The following is a 25962-nucleotide window of genomic DNA, read 5'->3' on the forward strand; positions in this document are numbered from 1 at the left end:
GCGAGACAGTCAATCCACAAACCAGCAGAGGCACCCAGGATGGCTAAACTTGAAAATACCCACTTTCTAGAAGTGGCATTTTCAAACACGCAATATAAAAATCATCTTTACTAAAAGATGCATTTTTATATTCTGAGTTCAGGTATACTAAACTCCATCTTTCTATCTTGTCCCAATGGTAAGTAATAAATATAAAAAGTAATAAATAGACTCCCATTCTATCCTATGGGACATATAGCCTTTCCATACTGTATTTCACTGTCAGGACATGTCACACACACCAGTACATGTCCTACCTTTCACATACACTGCACCCTGCCCATAGGGGTACCTTGGGCCTACCTTAGGAGTGACTTACATGTAATAAAAGGAAAGGTTAGGGCCTGGAAAGTGGATGCACTTGCCAGGTCGACATGGCAGTAGAAACTGCACGCAGACACAGCAGTAGCAGGTTTGAGAACCCTTTGAAAGGCTCCTTGTATGAGTGTCACAATAAGCGCTGCAGGTCCACTAGCAGCATTTGATTTACAGGCCCTGGACATACACAGTTCACTATACTAGGGACTTAGTAGTAAATCAAATAAGCCAATCATGGAAACACCAATCCACAATAATAATTTACACATAGAGCATATGCATTTTAGCAATTATCAGCAGTGGTAAAGTGCCCAGAACCCTAACACCAACAAACACATGGTCAAAAACAGGAGGCTAAAAAGCAAAACGTCTGGGGATAAACCCACTGAAAAAGCCAAGTCTAACACAGCTCCTAAGGAAAGCGTTGCCTTTTCTACCGCTTGGGGCTAGGAAAACCCTGGTACAGGCTCTTGTCAGCAGGCTTGACTATGGTGATGATCTTCTGGCTCCTGCGAACGAGACCCTGCTCTCTAAATTACAGGTCATGTAGAACACGCTGCAAGACTGATTTTTAATCTTCCTTCCAGATCTGCATCACTCCCACTTTTAAGGGCAGCTACCGGTCAGAAAGAGAATTATATTCAAGATCTGCTGCATCACCCACAGAGCTTTAGTGGAGAAAGGACCAAGATACCTACACTAAAACCTTAAAGTATATCTCCCTGTCAGGAATTTACATTCTATGGACAAAGAGCTACTTAATATTCCCCGCAACGTTTCAGGTGTGGAGACAAACCCCTCTCTTATTTGGCCCCTACCTCCTGGAATTGGTTATCTTTCTGTATTCTCAAGTGCTCTGAATACACCAAATGTAAGAAATTATTGAAAACCTTTCTATTTTAACTCTGCTGTTTCTGTCCCTGTTATAGTGACCTTCTGCTGTGCGGAGATACCTTTTTTGGGGTGATTCATTTGCGATATCAAATCAAAATAATGTAACGTAACATAAACAATCATTCCTTGCAACACAGTCACTCTTGCACAGTGGTGCAAGGGTGCCTGATTGGCGCTCGGCAGCTAATTTTAGCACCAACGCTAGCAAAAACACAGGGGTGCTGTTAGGCTTGGGATCTTTTGGCGTGTTTCCCCTGAGTTTTTGCTTTCTGACCTCCGGGTTTTGACTCTGTTTTTGCTGGTGTAGTGTGTCTGCGCACTTTTCTCACTACTGATCAGTGGTAAAGTGCAAGTGCTCCTGTGGTAAATTGTGTTATGGATTGGTGTTTCCATGATTGGAAATTTGATTTACTTGTTAGTCCCTTGTAAAGTGCACTGAGTGTGCCAGGGCCTGTAAATCAAATGCTACTAGTAAGCCAGCAGCACTGATTGTGCCACCCATGTGAGTAGCCTGGAAAAGCTACCTCAGACCCGCCATTGCCGAGTCTGCGCTCAGTTTGTAACTGCCATGTCGACTTAGCCAGTGCACACACTTGCCAGTCCCTCACCTTCCCTTTTCTTACATGTCAGCCACCCCTAAGGTAGGCCCAAGGTACCCCTGTCTGCAGGGTGCAGTGTATGTGAAAGGTAGGACATGCCCTGGTGTGTGTGGCATGTCCTGATAGTGAATTACGACTAATTTTGTTTTTCGCTATTGCAAGGCTACCTGTTCCCCATAGGACAGAAAGGGGAGTTTGTTTATAACATCTTATAAACATAACTGGCCCGGGGAATTAGGTAGGAAAATAAAGTTTAGTATGCCGGAACTCAGAATCTAAAGATGCATCTTTTAATGAAGGTGAATTTTTACATTGTGTTTGAAAATACCACTTTTAGAAATTAGGTATTTTGTTGCTCAGTCATCCTGTGTGCCTCTGCTGGAATGTGGATTGCCTGTCTGGGTTTTGGATGACAGAAGGCTGGGGAGCAGGAGTGGCTCCAGATAGTCTAGGTGGGTCAGGAAAGGGCTGAATAGACCCGGGCTGCAATTGGGGAAAGGGGAGGAGATTTCCTTGCACCTCAAAGGGCCTGATCTGCCTCTGACCATGCCGTCTCCACCTCCAGCCAGGAAGTCACACCAGAGAAAGAAGAACTGGTTCTGGCTGGGTACAGACACTCTCTGCCTAAGAGATCAAAGGATTTGGGGATATAACTATTGGGGCTCATACCCCTGAACTTTAGAACTCTTTTGAACCAAGAAGACTGCCAAGAAGAAGAGCTGGAGAAGCTGTGAGGAGGAACTACCACATTGCTGTGTGCATTGCTGTGTTGGCCTGCAGTGGCTGCTTCTATCTTGGGCAGTGAAAGGACTGTACTGGACTTTCTGCAATCTACTTTTGTGAGTTTCTCTAAGGGCTTGAGGTAGAGCTTAACCCCTGTTCAAGAAGTCTCAGGAACAGCAATGACTTCAAGCTCCTCTGTCCTCAGCACTAGGGACTGTGTGTTTTGTGCTGCACCAGAAGACGCAACCCGACGACGTCGACAACAACGCTACCGAGTCCGTGTCCTGAAGGCACCGCAGAGGGCACCGCCGCAATGCCGCACTGTGACCCTGGTCTCACCGACAACACCTACTGACTCCGCCACCGAGCCGCTGCACACACTGTGGGCACTGTACTCCGCACTGCCTCGCTTCATGACGACGCGTTGGTATCCCGGACAACGCTGTGAGAAGGTGGCCTGATATATGCTGTCCACTAGTTCTAGTGGGTACCTTGTATCAGTTCAAACAACCGCTTATGGTGAATGGTTAAAGACAACCTTTATTGAAAGCTATCCTAGTGGTAGCTATGCAGAGCAGCCTTCAGGCTAAGTCTGAATGTAAAGCAGCTTGTTTTACCAGTCTATAATCTCTTGAATGATCAAATGAAAGGACAACCACACCAGGTATATATTCAAAATATATGTATTTAGGATAAAACACAACCCTCTAGTCTCTTTATGAGACTGGAGTTCGAAGTACTTAATTTACAAGTTAGCAATCAATAGTAATAGCACAAATACACGTTTGGGCCCTAGGGGCGTACAAAACCATATACCAAAAAAGTGGTATAAGAACCACGAATGGGATAGAAACAAGACCTAGAGCCTGTAGAATCGCTGGGACCCCAAGGAACCACCCAAGGTAGTAACGCAGGGGACCAACGGGGACTGTATGCAGTGTGTGAACACAACCGTGGGTTCCCGTTAGCTTCTATGGGCAATGTCGCGGTTGGAATTTTAAAGATTAGGGACACTTAGAATCGAGTCAGGACCAAACCCTTTTGGACTTAAGAAGTTCTAGGGCTAGCACCCACGAGAGCACCAGAGTACTCGAGTTACCTCACCGAGGGAAGCCGGGTGCATAGGTGTCTTTTGGTGTCGGGTTGCGTCGTCGTTTGCAATGGAAGCCTGCAAAGAACTGCTGCTGCCTTGCAGAGGAGAAGTGTCTGAAGAGATCCAAGCCTGGATCTAGGATGGAAGGAACCTGAAAGCAGAGGGGACAGAGTCTGGGTCACTAGCCAGTGACCAAGGACAGGATGGACCAATACCCACAGATGTCGGGTGCTTCAGGTGAGTGGATGGGTGTCTTGACTCTTCAGCCATGAGGTCCAGGAGGCATTGACGAAGTCCACGAGCTGGATTCGAGCTGTCCCACGAAGTCTGTTGAGTGCTGCGGTGTTGGCGACCAGAATGGACCCAACAAGCCTTGGCAACTGCAAGTCACTGGAATTTAGAGAAAGGACTGCGGTGCAGACCAGCAAGGTCTGAGGGACTCACACAGTGAGGGTAAGTCAGGGCACATCTGGATCAACCAGGAAAGCCCAATTAGAAGAGGAGTTGCCTTCGTGGGAACCTGCTAGCCAACGGGCTTCTGATCGCGAAGGAGCCTCGAGCGGTCGCACTTGAAACTGGCCCACGGGTCACTCGTGGAGTGGAGGCCAACAATCTTCGGTGCAGGAGGTGCTCAAGGCTGGGGCTACTTGGAGCCCAAAGCCCAACTTCGAGGAGGACCAGAAAGATAGTGTTACTGCAAAAGTTCACGGTGTCCAGGGGTCACTGTTCCACGACACCCACAATAGCCACGGGCCTCAGCTTTTCTGTGGACTCAGGGTAGCCTCGGGGAAGTCTGGAAATCCACCTTTGGTGATGCAAAGACTTTGGCGTCCGGTGGGAGCTTCAGCGATGCAGACCGGTCAGTTGCTTCTTTGGTGCTTGCCAAGCAGGGGAGTCACTCCTTGACCCCAAGGGAGATTTCTTCAGTCTTCTAGTCAGGATACAACATTGAAGGTCCAGGATATATGATGCAGAGTTTCGTCCAGGGTAATCTAAAGTCGCAAGGACTGAGTTCCCATACTTATACTAAGTTTGGGGGTTGGACATACTCTAGGGACCCACCTATGGGAGGGTTTGGAAAGAGGGGTGGTTACACCCATTTCCTTTGTCCAGTTTCGCACCAGAGCAGGGGCAGGTAGCCCCTGCAACCGGTTTGAACTGGACTATGCACAGGGACACCAAGTGTGCCCCCAGTGCAGGACTTCAAAGCACCAGAGAGTGCTCCCGCCCAGCCCCAATACACATCGGCCTGTCTGGGGAGGTGGTTACACCTCCCTTCGACAGGAAACCTATTGTCCAGGCCTCCCCTGCCGGAGTTTCGGTCAGCAGCAGGAGGCCAGACCAGTGTCTGTGGCAGAGGCATCCATTTTGTGATGCCAGGGCTCAGGAAAATCCTTCCGGGTTTGACCAGTGTGAACATGTCTCTCCCTCTAGAAGGGGGGAATGCTACCGCCCCCCGCCAGAACTGGCGGGGGGGTAGTATTCCAAGATGTTTGACACCAAACACGACATGTTTTGATGCAGCCATTCCAAAGTTAGCATTTACCGCGAGGTTATAATGCACTTAAGAGTATGTGGTATGGCTGTATCACAGAACAGCCATAAGGAAGTATTTACGAAAGCTGCAGAGGAGCTCATGCTTGGGCACCTTCTCACACAAAACCAAGCACTCTGCCTTCAGGATTGTCAATGCCTGCCATAGGAGTGACTTATAGGTTTCTATGTGTCTGTATAGATAGGTGGATATAGGTAGCCTATACCACTGTAAAGGGTGCAAGCACACCCTTACCCAGGCTACAGTAGCAGACCTGTGGTGCCATTTTGGAGTGCTTCCCGGGGTGGCATAATACATGCTTCATCCCCTGGTAGACCTCTGAGGTACCTATGCCCTAGGAGCATAGTATACCATATACTAGGGGCTTATAAGGCACTCCAGAATCCAATTAGATATGTACCTGATGTACATGCAAACCATTTTAGAGAGGAAGCAGCTAGGCTGTGGTCCTGATTAGCAGGGCCACAGACAGACTAAGGTCTAAAAACAGTGAAACACCAGCAAAAAGTGGGAGTACCCATGTGAAGCAGATCCTACTCTCCTACTCAACCCCCCCCCTCATGTGTAGGGACATTAAACTAACCTTGACCAGTTGAGTCTACATGTTGTAAGTGGAAATACCTAGAGAGTCCATCTGCATTGGCATGGTTACTCCCAGGTCTATGTTCCACTGTAAAGTCAATCCCCTGTAGGGAAATGGACCACCTAAGCAGTTTGGGGTTTTCACCCTTCATTTGTTTTAGCCATAAGATGGGCTTATGGTCTGTCTGAACAAGGAAGTGAGTACCAAACAAGTTTGGACTCAACTTCTTCAGAGCCCAAACCACAGCAAAGGCTTCCCTCTCAATGGCTGACCAACGTTTCTCTCTAGGGGTCAGCCTTCTGCTTATGAAAGCTACTGGCTGATCCTGACCTTCATCATTCAATTGTGACAGTACAGCCCCTATCCCCAATTCAGATGCATCTGTTTGGACAATGAACTTCTTGGAGTAGTCATGACTCTGCAGAATGGGAGCAGTGCACATGGCCTGCTTCAGGTCATCAAATGCCTTTTGACAGCTAGCTGTCCACTGAACCTTTTTGGGCATCTTTTTAGAAGTTAAGTAATTCAAGTGTGTCACTATTTATCCATACCCTTTTACAAATCTCCTATAGTACCCAGTCGGGCCTTAGAAGGCTCTCACCTGAGTCTGGGTAGTTGGAGCAATCCATTCCATTATGGTCTGGATTTTGCTCTGCAATGGTTGAACCTAGCCTCCACCTAAAAGGTGGCCCAGGTATACAACCTGACTCTGCCCTATCTGGCACTTAGTAGCCTTGATAGTTAGGCCTGCTTTTTCCAGGGCTTCCAAAACATTCCTCAGGTGGACCATGTGATCCTCCCAGATGGAGCTAAAGACAGCAATATCATCTAGATATGCTACACTAAAGTCTTCCAGGCCTGTAAGGACTTGATTCACCAACCTTTGGAATGTGGCAGGTGCATTCTTCAAACCAAAGGGCACTACCACAAATTGATAGTGCCCACTAGGGGTAGAAAATGCTGTTTTGGGCTTTGCATCATCAGCTAGCCTGATCTGCCAGTAGCCAGCTGTTAGGTCAAATGTGCTTAGAAACTTGGCTGAGACCAGAGTATCTATTAGCTCATCTGCCCTAAGGATGGGATGAACATCCGTCCTAGTGACTGCATTGAGACCACTTTAGTCTACACAAAACCTCATCTCACTTTTGCCACCACTGGTGTGTGAGGTTTAGGTACCAGGACTACTGGGCTAGCCCAAGGGCTAACTGAGGGCTCAATCACACCCAGATCCAACATCTTTTGGACTTCTGTCCTTATACAGTCCCTGACATGGTCAGGTTGCCTGTAGATCTTATTCTTCACATGTAGACTGTCCCCAGTGACCACTTCATGAGTTCACCAGGTGGTCTCACTTGGAGTCAGAGAAAGCATATGTCTAAACTGGCTGGGAAGGTTTCTGCAGTCAGTTTGCTGCTGGGCAGTGAGGCTGCCTGCCAAGGCTACACCATAAACTGACCCATCATCAGGGTTATGAGAAAGCAGGTCAGGGAGTGGGTCACTCTCTTCTTCCTGTTCTTCACCAGTAGCCATGAGCAAGCCCATGTCTGCCCTGCCAACATATGGTTTTAGGCTGTTGACGTGAAGTACCCTATGGGGACTCCTAGGGGTTCCAAGGTCTACCATGTAGGTAACATCCCCTTTCTGTTCAACAATTGTATGGGGGCCACTCCATTTGTCCTAGAGGGCTGCTGGGGCCACAGCCTACAACACCCACACCTTCTGTCCTGGCTGGTAAACAGTCAGCACAGCCTTTTGGTCATGCCAGGCTTTTTGCAGTTCCTAGCTAACCTCAAGGTTTTTGTTTGCCTTTTTCATGTACTCAGCCATCCTGGAGCGGAGACCAAGTACATAGTCCACTATGTCTTGCTTTGGGGGCTTGAGAGGTAACTCCCATCCTTCCTTCACCAAACACAATGGACCCCTGACAGGGTGACCAAACAAAAGTTCAAATGGGCTGTAACCAACCCCCTTTTGAGGCACCTCCCTGTATGCAAATGAAAGGCAGGGCAAGAGTAGGTCCCATTTTCGCCTAAGCTTCTCTGGGAGTCCATTAATCATGCCCGTTATGGTTTTGTTGAATCTCTCAGCTAAACCTTTGCATTGTGGGTGATAGGCTGTGGTGAACTTGTAGTTCATGCCACAATCCTTCCACATAGCAGTCAAGTAACTAGACATGAAGTTTGCATCCCTGTCAGATACTACCTCCTTAGGAAAGCCTACTCTTGAGAACACACTCAAGAGAGCTCTTGCCACTACAGGTGCTGTAGTGGTCTTTAGGGCAATTGCCTCTGGATACCTGGTGGCATGATCCACCACCACCAGTATAAATCTGTGCCCAGATGCTGTTTGGGGTTCCATGGGAGCAATAATGTCAATCCCTACCCTTTCAAAGGGCACCCCCACCACAGGTAGTGGTATCAGGGGGGCCTTTGTAGTGCCACCTGCTTTGCCACTGGCTTGGCAGGTTACACAGGAGCGACAAAACTCATTTGTGTCCTCAGACATGTGGGGCCAGTGAAAGTGAGGGACAATTCTGTCCCAAGTCTTGTTCTGGCCTTGGTGTCCTGCTAGGGGAATATCATGGGCTAGTGACAATAGGAAACCCCTAAACTTCAGAGGTATAACCAACCTCCTGGATGCACCAGGCTTGGGGTCTCTACTCTCTGAATATAGGAGTCCATCATCCCAAAACCCTTTATGGGTGCCACTAGCATTCCCAGCAGCCTCATCTGCAGCTTGCTTTCTGAGGGGTTCAAGAGAGGGGCAGGTTTTCTGCTCCTGGCTCAGATCAGACCTGGAAGGGCCCCCTGTCCCCAATAACTCAACCTGGTCAGGTTCAAGCTCCTCTGGGACATTTCCTTCTTCAGGCTCAAGATCATCTCCCTGAGGAGACTGATCAGCATTCTGAGTCAGGTGGGAAGGATCTGCCTTAAATATGAAGGGGAGAAAGGCACTCTATTTTAGAAATATAGAACTAGATATTATTAGGGGTGCTTCCGAAAAGGGGCTGGCTGTCTGGACAGACCCGGGGGAATCGAATTCAAATTGACATTGAAGCTAGAATGGAAACAGAAGATTGGAACAAAGATCTGGAGGAAATGAATAAAAAACTAGACAACTATTCCAAAGAGATACAAGAGAGAAAACTGAGGAAATATAAAAGGGATACTTTGGATTACAAATTAAACGAGGTATATACGTGGGCGGAAGTATATGCCCAACGCAGGGTATTTTTTAAGAAGAATCCCAATGTTTCATCTGAAGAGAGTTTGGCCACAGATACGGATACGAATATCAATAGACCACCGCCAAATCCAGACAAACCTCGTGAAAAGATTCAAACAAGACATACTGAAGGTACAGAAGAACGTCCCTCCACATCAAAATCTTTTTTGGCCCAGGTTACAAACAGCAACTTACCACCCGGAAAAACAATAGGAAAACCCGGAGAAGCAAAAGAAAAATCCAAACAAAATTTGAGGAGTCAGAAAACAACTTAGTGGTTAATATGTCTTCCAAAGAATTATCGAAACAACAAATCAAGGTTTTAAACAAGGGATTGGGATATGTTCCCACATATCAAACAACTACACTGGAGAATGAGGTTATGTTGTTTAGATTTATGCGGGTCCTACGACTAAAATACTTTTTTTCTACATTTAACACCAGTGAATCTGACTATGTAGTTGGTGAATTTGAAGAGTTTAAACGTAAGTCTACTTTCCAAGCACCGATCTCACATAAAATTTTAGACGCCTTCGAGAATCTCGTGAGAAATGACCTCTCCAAGATCAATGTCAAACGACAAACCAAGAATAACCTCACCAAACATGAACAATCCATTTTGAAAACACTTGCGAATGACATGGATACCATCATCCAAAAAGCTGATAAGGGAGGAGCTATTGTAGTTATGGATCAATCTTTCTATAACAAAAAAGTTATTGAACATATCTCTGATTCTCATACTTATCTTCTTCTGGACAAAGATCCTACAGATCAAGTATCAGTCACTCTGAATACCATTCTTACCAAAGCCAAAGATATGGGATGGATCACAGACAACACTAGATTGTTTCTAACTAAAGAAAATCCGAGAAGACCAGGATTGTATATGCTGCCGAAGATCCATAAAGATCTTTTGGATCCACCATTTAGGCCCATTGTTACAGGGTGCGGGACCATTTTCGAACCCATTGGACAATATATTGACCATTTTCTTCAACCTTTCGTCCAAGAATGGACATCCTACATAAAAGATAATACTCATTTCCTACAAAAGTTACAAAACATCTAGATCACCAACGACACTGTACTGTGCACATTAGATGTGAAATCCTTATACACCTCCATCCCCCACGAGGGAGGGATGGAAGCGGTAGAATGGGCACTACTCAAACAAACTACTCTTAGAGCTGACAAAGTTTTCCTGCTAGAAATGTTACATTTTTGTTTACATCATAGTTATTTTGAGTGGAACAATCATTTTTATTTGCAACTCAAAGGCACATCTATGGGTTTTGCGGGGGCACCCGCGAACACCTACATGGCCTATTTTGAGGACCAGTACATCTACAGCGACAATGAATGGACAGACAATCTTTTGATGTATGTAAGGTACATTGATGATATTTTCATAATGTGGAAAAACAGTCCGGATTTTTTGAAAGAAAAGATTATTCAACTAAATTTAAAGGATGAACATATTCAATTGACAAGCACCATTGACGAACATACACTACCATTTTTGGATGTACAAGTTAAGACAGTAGATGGTCTTATTCACACCGAAATTTTTCATAAACCTACAGATAAGAACAACGCGTTATCATTCACCAGTTTCCACCCACAGAACTTACTGTACAACCTTCCATATTCTCAATTTTTACGCGCCAAAAGAATTTGCTCCACTGAACTATCTTTTCATGAAAATATTGTCAACATGACCTACAGGTACTCATCAAAAGGGTATCCTCAGAATATTCTTAATGAAGCTACCCAAAAAAACACTCAAAGAACCAGAGAAGATTTACTGCAGACTCAAATCAAGAAGAAATCTACCAGACAAGTTTTTGTGTCAACATATTCGACCAGCTCTAGACAAATCAAAAAGATTGTCTTGAATCGATGGGACTTGCTACAAAATGAAGCAGACTTTGAGAATTTATTTCACGAGAAACCTCTGTTTGCGTATAAAAGATCGAGAAATATTAAAGAAATCCTTTCTATTTCTTCGACCATCAATGAAATTGAGTGCAAAGGCACACAACGGTGCCATAATTGCGTAACGTAATTACTGGGAACGTTGTTCATCACCCCTCCACTGGAGAAACCATCAAACTAAGACACAACTCCACTTGTGATTCGATTAATCTGATTTATGCCATAAAATGCCCGTGTGGATTGCTCTACATAGGGAAAACCGAAAGGAAGGTCAAAATTCGAATTTCGGAACATAAAAGCACAATCCGTAATGCAAATCCCAAAAGTAGCCTAGCGGTTCATTGGAATACTAACAAACATTCCATATCCCAACTCAAATTTCAAGTTATTGAGATGATGGCCCCGACCCCTGGCAAAAATGTAACCAAAACACTCTTACAAAGGGAGATCTTCTGGATAAGGAGATTGAACACACAAGATCCCCATGGGATCAATGATAAAATAGATCTAGGGTGTTTTCTGTAAATATATTGTATTGCTCATTGCAGAGACATGAAGGCTGCTTGTCATCATTTCGGTTATTATCCTAAACTGAGAAAGTATTTCAACCTTATGGGTTTACTCTTTTTTTCTTATCTTTATTTTTGTTCCACTTTTTCTAAACATTGAGCACCTTTCTTCCAGACATACTCCCCTTTATTCGTCGGATGTTCATTTTTTGGTTCGTTAGTACGGCGTTCTATCACGCGGATATCAAGGTTTTTTTTCCCGTTTCAAAATGGCGGTCATTTGTTACGACGAGTGGGAAGTAGAGTCCCTCTTCGCTGGTGTAAACGTCTGGTCCTTATATGGAAGACGCTATGTTTACTTTGGTTATCTACCCGGGATTCGTGTTGAGCAGTGAATGGTTCGTCTTTTTCCAGCTCCACCAAGGAGACGTTGAGAAGGTGAGCGATAGTTCGAGGTGTGAATACGAGTAGTCTTAGGTGATTTGTTTTTGTTTACCGGGACGGTAATCAGTTGTTTTCATTTTTGTCGGAATCTTGAGTGTTACGGTATTCGTGTATAATCACTTTAACGTACGAGGATACTTTGAAGAATTAAGGTCAGTGGAGAAGGAAGACCCGTATTGTGATTTAGTTTTACCTGGTTGTTTAGCTTCTCTTGTTTTATGAAGCTACTGTTTTTTTTGTCCACAGAGAGTTCGAGTATTTGATAATCAGGTACCTTGCATTCCGCTGTTTTTTCTGTTTTTTTCTGTTTCATACAGCTAGCACGTACATTTGAATAAAATCTTCACACACAGGGTGATTGGTTCTTTCTGGGCATTTTGAGCAGGTTGCTTTCTTTTTGTTAACAGCTTTCTCTGAGTTTTAGGTTAAGAATTTTATCTTATAACTGTAATGTTGACACTGTTGTGAAAATGTGTTGCCTACACGTCCATGTTAAATTGTTTGCATTTTTTCTCATTCATTTTTAGATTTTCCCCTGAAGAAGGGCCGACTTAAGGCCCGAAATGCATTGGGCTAGCATATATTTGATTACTTTACTGACCTCTGTATAATTTATTTGGAACACACTGTTATCATGTTTTGAACAACGATTAAATCTGCTACTTTGAAAATTGAGATGTTCCAGAGTTACTGGTTTCTAAACTGTATAATACTGCTTACATGTTATTAATGCACTGTTAGTAACCATTGTACAGTGATTGCATTAGCAAGTGGGTAGGTTGCTCCGAAGCAAGTCTGTTTGTACTTGCATTAAAATTATAAGGATCTGCCTTAACGCTACTGCTCCTCCTCTTGTGAGGCACCTTGTCCACTTTTCCAGAATCCAGGGCCTGTCCAGTTTTAGACATTTTAGCCTGTGACCTGGTCACAGCAAAGACATGTACAGGGATCCCTAACTTTTCTGCATGTGTCCTGAGCTCCACTTCAGCCCAAGCTGAAGTCTCTAGATCATTGCCAAGCAAGCACTGTACTGGTAGGTCTGCACTTACCACAACCTTCTTAAGTCCAGTTACCCCTCCCCAGGAGAAGTTAACAACTGCCAGAGAATGTCTGTTCTGACATTGCTAGCATTGGTTACTTGGTACATTTCACCAAGTATAATCTGCCCAGGATCCACAAGATCTTTTGTCACCATTGTGACACTTGCTCCTGTGTCCCTGAATGTCCAAGCTTCTACTCCATTAACCATAGGCTGCTGTCTGTATTTGCCCAAGTTAGTGGGACTCACACAGGGGGACATATCCATGCCCCCATCACAGACAAGCACTGCCTGAGTTGGAACTCTGACTAGGCCAGAGTCCATCTCAGAACCCAGGGTCAACCCTACTACACCCTTATTCTGTGTATTCCCACCACCAATTGTAACCGCACTAGGGGGAGCAGGTGCCTTAGGGGCATTGGTGGGGGCTGGAGAATTTTCTTTGGCCTTGGTGCAGTCACTGGTCCAGTGAGTTTTCTGCTTACAGATTTTGCACCAAGGTTTCTTTTGGCCTTTACCCTTACTTGACTGTGACTCCCCATTAGAAGAAGATTTTTGGGGCCCTTGAGAAGAATTCTGGTCTTTGCCCTTTACCCACCCTTGTCAGAGTTCTTGGAATCTTGCTTCTTTGGGTCACCACCTTGGTTCTGTACCCTCTGCCTCACCCTGGTTCTGACCCATTTGTCTGCCTTCTTTCCCAATTCTTGGGGAGAGGTCAGATCAGAGTCTACCAGGTACTGGTGCAACAGCTGATTTTGACAGTTATTAAGAATCTGCTCCCTCATTATCAGATTGTACAATCCTTTGAAGTCACACACTTTACTGCCTAATAACCAACGTTCCAGAGCTTTAGCGGCACAGTCAACAAAGTCAACCCAGTCTTGATTTTGTGCTTTTTGGGTGTCTCTGAACTTTAACCTGTATTGTTCAGTGGTTAGGCCAAACCCATCTATCAGTGCGCTTTTCAAGACCTTGTAATCATCAGTATCCTCTTCTCTTACAGTGAGGAGCTTATCTCTACCTTTGTCTGCAAAGGAGAGCCATAAGATTGTTGCCCACTGACATTGAGGGACCTTCTGTACTTTACAGGCCCTCTCCAAGGCATTATGTTTCTATGATCATAAGACCTAAATTGCTGCCACCAAGGGACTCTAGTCCCTCCTTTTTACTAGCTCTGTAGAGCTCTAGGGCTTCCCTTTCTAAGGCCATCTGCTGCTTTCTGAGGTTGAACTTGTCTTGCTCATACTTCAGCAGTCTATCTCTCCTCTCCTTGGAGGTGTTCCTCCCTCTGTGAGAAGAGACAGCGGTTCCTATAGAGGAGTTAGACTGGGCAGATCCCCTTGACAGAGATCTATCCCCTCTAGCCCTATTTTCAGGTCTTCCTGGAGGAATAAAGGAAGGAGCATTATTGTCATCCTCCTCATCCTCATCCAGGAGAGCTGTGTTCACCAGATCCTGATCATTGTCATCAGTCTGATCAGCATTAGAGGTAGGGTCAGGGGAGTTGCTACCCCTAGGCCCACCCTCACCTGCTGCCCCACCCACACTGCCTGCCCCATCAGGCCCACTAGGCCCTGTGATATTATCCAGCTTAAGTATCTTTATGAGGTGCTGGGTGGATGGGCTTTTGCATGTCTTCAGCTTCACAATGGAACACAAGGCCCTAAGCTGAGCAAAGGAGAGATCCTCATATTTATAGGGAAGGTGCTCACTGGTGCCTGGTAGGGACCCACTGGTTCCTGGCTGGTTAGACATTACTAATGTGGTGTGGTGTATTGCACTACCTACACTAGTGTGGCCTACTAAACTCTCTTGAGTTGTAGAAAGGGTGTGCTATCCCTTAACACACAACTCTAAGTTTAGTAGAACTTACTGTAGCTAAACGTGATATTATATGTACCTTACGTACCTTTAGTGGTTTTCAGTTGATCAATCTGGTAAAACAATAGCAAGCTGGAATCCCACACGATGCACACCAATGTGAGAAGGTGGCCTGATATATGCTGTCCACTAGTTCTAGTGGGTACCTTGTATCAGTCCAAACAACCCCTTATGGTGAATGGTTAAAGACAACCTTTATTGAAAGCTATCCTAGTGGTAGCTATGCAGAGCAGCCTTCAGGCTAAGTCTTGAAGGAATGTAAAGCAGCTTGTTTTACCAGTCTATAATCTCTTGAATGATCAAATGAAAGGACAACCACACCAGGTATATATTCAAAATATATGTATTTAGGATAAAACACACCCCTCTAGTCTCTTTATGAGACTGGAGTTCGAAGTACTTGATTTACAAGTTAGCAATCAACAGTAATAGCACAAATACACATTTGGGCCCTAGGGGCGTACCAAACCCTATACCCAAAAAGTGGTATAAGAACCACGACTGGGATAGGCACAAGGCCTAGAGCCTGTAGAATCGCTGGGACCCCAAGGAACCACCCAAGGTAGTGACGCAAGGGATCCACGGGGACTGTATGCAGTGTGTGAACACAACCGCGGGTTCCCGTTAGCTTCTATGGGCAATGTCGCGGTTGGAATTTTAAAGATTAGGGACACTTAGAATCGAGTCAGGACCAAACCCTTTTGGACTTAAGAAGGTCTAGGGCTAGCACCCACGAGAGCACCGGAGTACTCGAGTTACCTCACCCAGGGAAGCCGGGTGCATAGGTGTCTTTTGGTGTCGGGTCGCGTCGTTGATTGCAATGGAAGCCTGCAAAGAACTGCTGCTGCCGTGAAGAGGAGAAGTGTCCGAAGAGATCCAAGCCTGGATCTAGGATGGAAGGAACCTGAAAGCAGATGGGACAGAGTCTGGGTCACTAGCCAGTGACCAAGGGCAGGATGGACCAATACCCACAGATGTCGGGTGCTTCAGGTGAGTGGATGGGTGCCTTTACTCTTCAGCCACGAGGTCCAGGAAGCATCGATGATGTCCACGAGCTGGATTCGAGCTGTCCCACGATGTTTGTCGAGTGCTGCGGTATTGGTGACCAGAATGGACCCAACAAGCCTTGGCAACTGGAATTTAGAGAAAGGACTGCGGTACAGACCAGCAAGGTCTGAGGGACTCACCCAGCAAGGGTAAGTCAGGGCACGTCTGGAGCAACCAGGAAAGCCCAATTAGAAAAGGAGTTGCCTTCGTGGGGACCTGCTAGCCAACGGGCTAATGATCACGAAGGAGCCTCACGCGGTCACACTTGAAACTGGCCCAGGGGTCACTCGTGGAGTGGAGGCCAACAATCTTCGGTGCAGGAGGTGCTCAAGGCTGGGGCTACTCGGAGCCCAATGCACAACTTCTAGAAGGACCAGGAAGATAGTGTTGCTGCAAATGTTCACAGTGTCCAGGGGTCACGGTTCCACGTCACCCACGATAGCCACGGGCCTCAGCTTTACTGTGGACTCAGGGTAGCCTCGGGGAAGTCTGGAAATCCACCTCTGCTGATGCAAAGACTTTGGCGTCCAGCGGGAGCTTCAGCGATGCAGACCGGTCAGTTGCTTCTTTGGTGCCTGCCAAGCAGGGGAGTCACTCCTTGACCCCAAGGGAGATTTCTTCAGTCTTCTAGTCAGGATAGAACGTCGAAGGTCCAGGATATATGATGCAGAGTTTCGTCCAGGGTAATATAAAGTCGCAAGGACTGGGTTCCCATACTTATACTAAGTTTGGGGGTTGGACATACTCTAGGGACCCACCTATGGGGGTTTGGAAAGAGGGGTGGTTACACCCATTTCCTTTGTGTAGTTTCACGCCAGAGCAGGGGCAGGTTGCCCCTGCAACCGGTTTGAACTGGACTATGCACAGGGACACCAAGTGTGCCCCCAGTTCAGGACTTCAAAGCACCAGAGAGTGCTCCCGCCCAGCCCCAATACACATCGGCCTGTCTGGGGAGGTGGTTACACCTCCCTTCGACAGGAAACCTATTGTCCAGGCCTCCCTTGCCGGAGTTTCGGTCAGCAGCAGGTGGCCAGACCTGTGTCTGTGGCAGAGGCATCCATTTTGTGATGCCAGGGCTCAGGAAAGTCCTACCGGGTTAGACCACTGTGAACATGTCTCTCCCTCTAGAAGTGTGGAATGCTACCGCCGCCGCCAGAACTGGTGGGGGGGGGTAGTATTCCAAGATGTTTGACACCACACATGGCATGTTTTGATGCAGCCATTCCAAAGTTAGCATTTACCGCGAGGTTATAATGCACTTAAGAGTATATGGTATGGCTATATTACAATACAGCCAGAAGGAAGTATTTCCGAAAGCTGCAGAGGGGCTCAGCTCATGCTTGGGCTCCCTCTCACACAAAACCAAGCACTCTGCCTTCAGGATTGTCAAGGCCTGCCATAGGTGTGACTTATAGGTTTCCATGTGTCTGTATAGATATGTGGATACAGGTAGCCTATACCACTGTAAGGGGTGCAAGCACACCCTTACCCAGGCTGCAGTAGTAGACCTGGTAGTAGACCTGTGGTGCCATTTTGGACTGCTTCCCAGGGGTGGCATAATACATGCTTCAGCCCCTGGTAGGCCTCTGAGGTACCTATGCCCTAGGTACATAGTATACCATATACTAGGGGCTTATAAGGCATTCCAGAATCCAATTAGATATGTACCTAATGTACATGCAAACCATTTTAGAGAGAAAGCAGCTAGGCTGTGGTCCTGATTAGCACGGCCACAGCCAGACTAAGGTCGAAAGACAGTGAAACACCAGCAAAAAGTGGGGGTACCCATGTGAAGCAGATCCTACTCTCCTACAAACGCCACTCCACGACGAAATCTATGCCACTGCTTGCACCGTGGTTCGAGCGCACCGCTCGTAACGTTACACGACGCACCGCCCTCATCCTACACCGCAGCCTTGGCCTACCAACGCTGGCACCATTGACTCCTGTTCGTCAGCTGACGACAGCGCTTCAGCAACGACGACGGCGCTGCTTGCCCCGTGACCTGCCAGCACCGCAACGAGCACCGCCATCACCTCGCACAGCGACCCTGGTCTCACCGACCACGTTATCTGATGCCGCCAAGAGCCGCTGCTCGCACCGCGACCTGAGGACATCTGACACCGCAGCACCCGACACCTACCGACGCCAGCGCTCCTGACTCCAACAGAGAGGAGATCGATCTGCAACACTTGGGACTATGAGGGATCCAACGACTCCTGCACCGGCCTCCGGAACCGATGCCTGTGGACGTGGTGCTTTTGGAAGCTCAACGAGAGGTCCCCGATGCCCTGCATCTCTAAAAGGTACCGTTTGCTGGTCTTTCCGACACCGTAGCTGGCCCGCAGCACCGCGATCAGCCAGGACTGTTTGGATTTGTTTGCTTACGACGCCGTGATAGCCCCGGACGGAGCTATCGACATCAAGGAACTGTTTTTCAAGCATATTCTGATAACCGAAGATTTTTAAGTACTGTATTGTGGATTTTTTTTAATCGTTTTTGGTCTGGTCTTAAGTATATAAAAATATTGGATATTTTTCTAAACTGGTGTGGTGTCCTTTTGTAGTGCTTACACTATATTACTGTTGGTTATGTGCAAATGCTTTACACACTGCCTCTAAGATAAGCCTGGCTGCTCGTGCCAAGCTCAAAGGGGGTGAGCAGGGGTTATTTTAGGAGTGTGACTCCCTTATCCTGACTAGAGTGGTGGTTTCTGCCTGGCTTTGACACATGCCCTAGCCTACTAAAAATCCCATTTCTAACAGGTGCGCTGTATTGTGGTAAATATGGCATGACCCTTCATTTTGGAAATGTTGGAGCATGGCGCTGCCAAATTTGGCTCTGCTCCGTGCTCCGATTTTTCCTTGTAAATGTGCCCCTTAGTTTAATTCTGGCAATCCTTCCATTATTAGGCCTGGCTTGACATCACAACTGTTCACGTGATCTATTGTTACCCTTTCATTAAACTATTTATAAAGTAGGCGTATACTCCACTCAGAGGAGTACTACATCCTCACTTCATATAATTAGCTGTTTGGTCATTTATTCTCCCTTCTAGGTAGTGTTCCATTGGAATGCATGAAGGACTGTTTTACATTTGAAAAAACACTGACTAATCAAAGAGTTTGCCATAATCAATTCTTTATCTCCTCTATTCATTCTCTAGTGAAAACAATTACTTTTGCTATTTTTCCCGATTATTGGTAACATCAATACGTCTTGCTTTTTTATTCTAAGCCCCATTTGTGCATGCAGTGTATGCAACCAGCATTTCTGCATGCATGTGGTTGCATGCATCAGCATATTAAAGCCAGATCTGCCAGTGTTTGTTCCATTTTTTTCAATGTATATAGGGACTCTGCAGATTAGTGGTAGGATAAGCAGACATTATATTACTTCTAGCAATTCTCACGTATTTTCTTTTTCCGCAGGAAATGCTGATCGTGATGCAGTCGTTCGTATGTATTTGAATTTATATTTTTTATTTAGTGACATTTAGAATGTTTACATGTGGGTGTGTGTCTTACACACTGAGACTAGATCACTGATAAAAAGACAAAGCTTTTTCGAAGAATAAATATTAATAACATGTATATTTTATTGTAGAATATCGTGATTGGATACCTGGTTGGGCTGTGGAAAATGGGAAGGCTTCAAGAGTGCCATCAAAACCCTGCTGTTCTTTACATCACCTAATACCTCTTGTTATACTTTTGTTAATGTAGTTGTACCCGAATGAGCTTGTCCTGCAGCCACATCTGTATCGCTGTTTCCTTTATGCAATGGTTATAACGTTATTTACTTTACACCAATGTTTTATTGTTTCTGTTGTTTTCCCAGTCATTTGTTAACATAGGATGCAGCTGTGCTTTGCCTTCATTCCTCCGCTCCAGGTGCCGGGCTTTCCTCTGCACAGACACCTAAATGTCATTAGCGCATTTTTCAAAATGTGCTAAATATGCTGAGGAATTTGAAATCCTGAAAGTCCTCACTCCACGAATGAGTATCACGGGTTTTGCAGTGAATCACCGCATCCCTTCTTTGTCCTCCTTTCGCGTCACTCCAAGAAAAACCTGGTCTAATCTAAAACAACAACCGTTTGTAAAATATTAGCAAAATCAGGTGCGCAGTTTCGGATTTGTCATGTACCTGTGTTAACTGCTGCGTAACCAGGGCCCCGATTTGAAGCCCAGCTGTAATGAGTGCCCGCGATGGCGTAGGCTAATATTGTTTGAATGAGTACATGACGTCGAACGTATTTTGGAAATGGCACCATTTATTTATTACCACTTTTTTTTGTTACTTGTCCTATGAAAGATGTTTGCTCACAGTGCTCACAGTGCCTAAATCCCAGCTGAAAGTAAATGTCAATCAATTTGTCACAGCCCAGCAGAATGACTGCTCCCCTAATTGCTACGTATTTATCAATATAAAACAGTTACGAACATGTTAAAGTATTTTCTTATCAATAAAGGTGACAATCACATAAAATGTACGACCCAAAGTAGTGTTTGAGTGCTTTGTTAGCCACAGGAAATGAAAGGTGGTCTTATAAACCTAGGGCCATATTTATGACCCGGGTTGCGCCGTACTTGCACCACGCAACTTGTTGCAAGAGGAAAACATACCTGAAGTCATATTTTTGAAGCCACGCAAAGCCAATTTGCGTGGCTTCAAAAATATAGAGTAACGCAATACAGCGCAAATCGCTGTGTTGCGTTAGTCTGCCTTGGGTAGGTGTTCCATGGGCGTTGCATGGGTGTTATGTTTTTTTGATGCATCCCCAGATTTACAAGACTTTGCAAATATAGGAATGCACCAAAATAATATGCCTCCCCAGGGTAGGCATGATGAGGAGAAATATCTTTATTTTTCCTCGTTCTTTACTCTTTCTACGTGTGGTGTATTCTATAGCACACATAGAAAGGGGAAAAGCATCTCAGGATTGTTTTTGTGCAGGATGGTGCTCACTCCTGCCAAAATGACGCTAGCGCAAGGGGCAATGACAGGCGTGCGCCCATTGGATCAACACAGCGCATTCCTGCCCTTTCCCTGTGATGCAGGGCCATGCAATAAGGAGACGTGAAGTGCTGCCCTGTGGCACAAAAGTCATAACTATGGACCCTCCTGTTCAATCATTTTATTAGTCCCATAATCCTCCAGTGTTCATTTGTTAATGATTTCATGTTGCTTCCTTCATTCAAAGTCCAAAGGAAAAACATGTAAAAAATGAAAGTTTTCAGCTTTCTTAAAAGTTTGGAGACATCTCATCTTCATGGTTTTCACTGTAAGTTTAACACAAATGATACCCAGTCACTATGTTGAGGTTTGCGCTCAATTGCGATAGTCTCAAATGCGTATTGCAGCTGATTCGTCCAGGGTAATCTAAAGTCGCAAGGACTGGGTTCCCATACTTATACCAAGTTTGGGGGTTGGACATACTCTAGGGACCCATCTATGGGGGTTTGGAAAAAGGGGTGGTTACACCCATTTCCTTTGTGTAGTTTCGCGCCAGAGCAGGGGCAGGTTGCCCCTGCAACCGGTTTGAACTGGACTATGCACAGGGACACCAAGTGTGCCCCCAGTGCAGGACTTCAAAGCACCAGAGAGTGCTCCCGCCCAGCCCCAATACACCTATATTATCATGGGAGTCAGGTAATGCTCTCTGTTACACATTGCATCCCACTGTTTTTTAGGTCTTACCTACTAGACAGCTTTTAGCTGCCTGCAGCAAAACCCTCTTGTGGCCCATACTAAAAATGTAAAGTGGACTTAGAGCCCAGCCATTGCTTATATTGTGTGGGTTTATTGAGACTTATTTGCTAGCTTCTGCATAGCCCTGCCGACGTACAGGGATCATGGACCACTCCTTTACAATATATATTCTTATGTGTAGATGTTCGCCTTTCTTCAGTAAGGCCAGGATAAGTACGTAATTTATTAAAATGTTTTGCAGCCTATAAGCAAGGTAATATTGTCCCATTGCTTTAATTTGCATTTAAAAAAGGATTATAGAATTCAAAGAACAGGAAAAATTAGCAGGAGCTGCATTATTTGTCCTTAAAAAGCTCATTCACAAACCATTTCATTTTTTTAAGGAAAATGTTGAAGAAGGAAGAGGACAGTGTAGGCTTATAAGCTGCATTTCTGCAAATATGAAAAGAGACTCTGGGCCATATGCATCATGCATTTTTTGCCTTTGCAAACGGCTGATTCGCAGAACGCAAAAAATGCCTTTCTGATGCAGCAAACCCTATTTTGCGATTCGGTAACCCATTACCGAATTGCAAAATGGGTTTGCAATTCGCTATTAGGAAGGGGCGTGTTAAGGGCGTCCCTTCCTAATACCGAATTTGCATCGGTATTCATGAATGTTTTGCGACCGAAATGTGGTCGCAAAACATTCGCATTTTACCACCTACTTCAAGTAGCTGGTAACCAATTCGCAAATCCCCTTTGTGAATGTCTGTAAATGCATTTTCTAAGAGCAGGCAGTGGTCCCACTGACCACTGCCTGCTCTTGGAAAATGAAAGGAAAAGTTTTAATTTTCTCTTTTGTAAAGCATCCCGTTTTCCTTGAAGGAAAACGGGCTGCTTAACAAAAAAAAGATTGCTTTATTTAAAAGCAATTACGGACATAGTGGTCTGCTGACCCGAGCAGGCCACCACCCCCGTGATTTTTGTGATTCCTAGGGGGTCGCGAATTGCGACCTACCTCATTAATATTCATGAGGTAGGTCATTTTCGATCCGCTAGGAATCGCTGAAAGTGTTAAACACACTTTCAGGCATTCCATTTAGAGATTTTCTAATTGCAAATCGCAAGAATTTGCAATTAGGAAATCGCAAAATGGATTGTTGATGCATCTGGCCCACTGTGCCTTTCAAGGCTCTTAGCCCACTAGTATCCCACCATGCCCACTAGGTGGCAGTTACCTCAGTTTTTTTTCTGGCTGCTGGTGACAAGATCTTAGAGCACTGATCTCGGGCTTTTTTTGGGTTTATTCTTAAAAACATTTCTCTCAGAATTTGACAACACCTTTCTGGACGGATTTTAAAATGTCCAGTGTTTTACTGTCATTTTCTGAAAGGAAAAGTATTTTTCTAGTGGAATAAAATGCCAATTTTGTATGACAAATGCCATAGTTGTGGCAGAAAGAAGGCCAAACCAGACCCTCATGATGTATGTATCATGGGGGCGTGGCTTGACACCAATGTAAGCAGAAGCGGACCTCAGAGCTCCTCAGTGGCCTCCCTCCGTTACAATTGATCCTGAAGTGCAGATGGGGCCCCTGAATGCTCATCCTGTGTGGGAATGTCTGGTGTCCCTGCTGGAGGTCCCTCGGCGACATAGGTGGCTGGAGTGTGGAGAGGGGAACAACTCTTTTTCCTGAATGCGCTCCGGCTGCGGTGACCTAAAATGGCGGCCGCGGCCTGACAGAGAGACCGCCGTGGATTGCAGAATCCCGAGAGTTGAAGGCTACACCTGAGGGGCAGTGGAGTATCCCCGTTTTGCCATCGACACGGAGGTTTGCCTGCGATCCGGCTTGGGGACAGTGTGCAGAGAAAGCAGAGCGCCAAGTCCTGATGCTGCATTATGACCCCAAGATGACGGCCCGAGACGGAGCGGAGGGGCATTCAGAGGAGGAGCGTGGTAGGAGACCGCTGAGTCCATGCGGGCGGTGGAGTGGACCCGGTACCAGCGCTGACGCACAACACATGTTGGTAACCCGAAAGTGTGTGGAACTCCTGCAGGGCAGTGCTTACATGGTAGGCAACCCCTGAAACACTCCCGGGACAATGGGGGAATTTTGTGGGCAGCTGGACATACTAGCCACACTACTGCATTAGGGGCGAGCTGCGGCAGTGTCGGTGGGCTGATGGGCCCTGTTGTGGTGTATCCTGACCTGCTTACGGCCAGGACGTCGCCTGTCTCCTTCCTGAGTTGACCTGCTTGGATGGCGCTTCTTCCTTGCGGCGTGGCCTGTGGTGAGCGTGGGGATTGTATGGGAGTGCTGCCCGTCCTGGTTGCTGTGGCGGAGGTGGAGCTTGGACACGCTCCTAGAGCACCTGGAATAAGTGCCCTCGTGGCTGCACCCGGCCCATGCTGATTACTTGAACGTATGTGGAGCTCTTGCGGAGTGGCGCTCGCATAGCAGACGGTCCCTGAAACTCACCCCTGTCACTGGGTGCAGTCTGTGGGCAGTTGGACTTCCAAGACTCATTGCTGCGTTGGGGATGAGCCGTGGCGGTTTCGGTGGGCTGGAGGGCCTTGATGAGGAGCACCCTGCACTACTTGGGATTGGGACATCGCCCTGACTCCCCCCTGAGTTGCCCTGACTGAACGGCGCTTTCTTCTTGCGGCGCAACCTGTGGAGAGCGTGATAATTTGGTGGGAGTGCGGGCCGTCCTGGTTGCTGTGGCAGTGGCGGAGCACAGGCTCGATCCCAGAACCCCTTGGACTACTTGCCCTTAAGGCTGGGCGCCATTGTCTGGCACGCACGTTCTTGGCTGTGGCTCGTTCTCCCTGTGCTGATCTGTCTGCTGAGCAGGGTCCCGCCAACAATTTGGCACTGCTGCTGTTTGCGGTGCCCCGACCTTAATGGAGCACTACGCAGCCTCTAGTGGACAGCTGTGATGGGGCGCGTATCCAAGAAAAAGGGTTTCGCAGCCCTCCAAGAGGAAGATGGGCGACACCAGTCTGGCGATGAGGGCGACGAGACGCGGAGCTGTGGTGCAGAGGTCTCTGGAAGCCCTACATTGGCGGACATAATGCAGGCCATCAGTACGTCAAGAGAGGCTCTCGAGACAAAAATCGATGCCATTGGGGTGGACTTCGCTCTACTCAAGGATGACCATAGGAAGCTAAAAGAGCGAGTAAAGGCAACCGAGAAGACATTGGAGGAGGTGCCAGACAAAATGACCACCTTGCAGACTGCAGATTCCTGAGTTTGGTGTGTTTTTGTCACGGACGGCGAGAAGCTTAGCAGCGCTCAGGGGTCGGAAGGTGTTTCCGGAAGTGAGAAGGAGGAGCGAGCAAGCGAGCGAGCGGACGGTAGACACAGCCGCAGCTGCTGCCTGAGGACGCCGTGGACGCCGTGAATCTCTGAATCCGCGAAATCCGTGAGTCGAGGCCGATTACCGAGGCCCGAGATACGGATTGCACCCGTACCTACCAGACACAAGACAGCAGACGCCGGACCCAGCAACCTGTGGTAAGGGGTGAGCACGCCCGTCAGGAGACGGGCAGGGGCCCAGAGCAGAGGCAGGAGCGTGGTCTCTGATACCGGAGGCTGCAGAGTGTTATGCCCGTGTGCGCCGCGGAAGCGGCCCAACTAGGTTGGGTGCAGCTGTGGTGCCCCAGTGTGCCCTGCTCCTGATCCCTTCTTCGTCATCTCCTCATCTACTCGCCCCCCTCTCCCGTAATCGGAGGGAAAAAACCCACCCGCTCCTCCATTCTCACCAACTTCACCACTAGTCACCGGGCCGGATACTGGCCACAGACAGAGGCCATTGGCAGCCATTAGAGTGGATTAGATGCTCCAGTTAGCACCATCTCCAGGCGCCACCAGTCGCCCTTTCACCAACAGCCATCAATATCACTGGAGTCACCAAGTACTTTTAAACGCATTAAACCCGGCCAAAGAGGACTAAAGAGAACTAACTGCCTTTGCGACTGGCCATCGGAGCGATTGAGCGATTGACCAGGTCTGACGGGTCTGACGAGTCCGGCGCCTGGTGCAGCAGTTGCCTTACTCCCATGATCTGTCTGAATTAGAGCCAGAGCCTTCAGTGTATATCTAAGGGAGCCTGCAGGAGTGAACTCTGCGGGCCCTCGCGGAGCACAGCACAGCAGTCCTATAGCAACTTTTTTTTTTTTTTTAGCAATCTCAATTATCACCCTAGCCACAGTCTTTCACTACCACCAAAAAGATTTCTTATAAAAGATCTTAAATTCCCAAAACTCCCTATAAGTAAATTATCGTAATCTTCTACCCCACAATGACCTACAAAAAATTAAGATCCCGTACTATTGTTACGAGAAGAATCGGAACACAGCAAGACATACGCAAAA

The 25962-nt window shown here is 46.7% G+C and overlaps 1 protein-coding gene across 1 annotated transcript in view; it reads left to right on the plus strand.

Annotated features, from left to right (window-relative positions):
• Nucleotides 1-20383, plus strand: part of LOC146855208 (glioma pathogenesis-related protein 1-like) — a 588956-nt gene extending 568573 nt beyond the window's left edge. The window contains exons 5-6 of the mRNA XM_085652856.1: nucleotides 19320-19346; nucleotides 19495-20383. Coding sequence (XP_085508982.1) covers nucleotides 19320-19346; nucleotides 19495-19613 — 146 coding nt within the window. The 3' untranslated portion in view covers nucleotides 19614-20383. The remainder of the gene's footprint in view (nucleotides 1-19319; nucleotides 19347-19494) is intronic.
• Nucleotides 20384-25962: the final 5579 nt, after the last annotated feature.

This window comes from Triturus cristatus, chromosome 4_1 (assembly GCF_964204655.1).
Source record: "Triturus cristatus chromosome 4_1, aTriCri1.1, whole genome shotgun sequence".
NCBI lineage: Eukaryota > Metazoa > Chordata > Amphibia > Caudata > Salamandridae > Triturus > Triturus cristatus.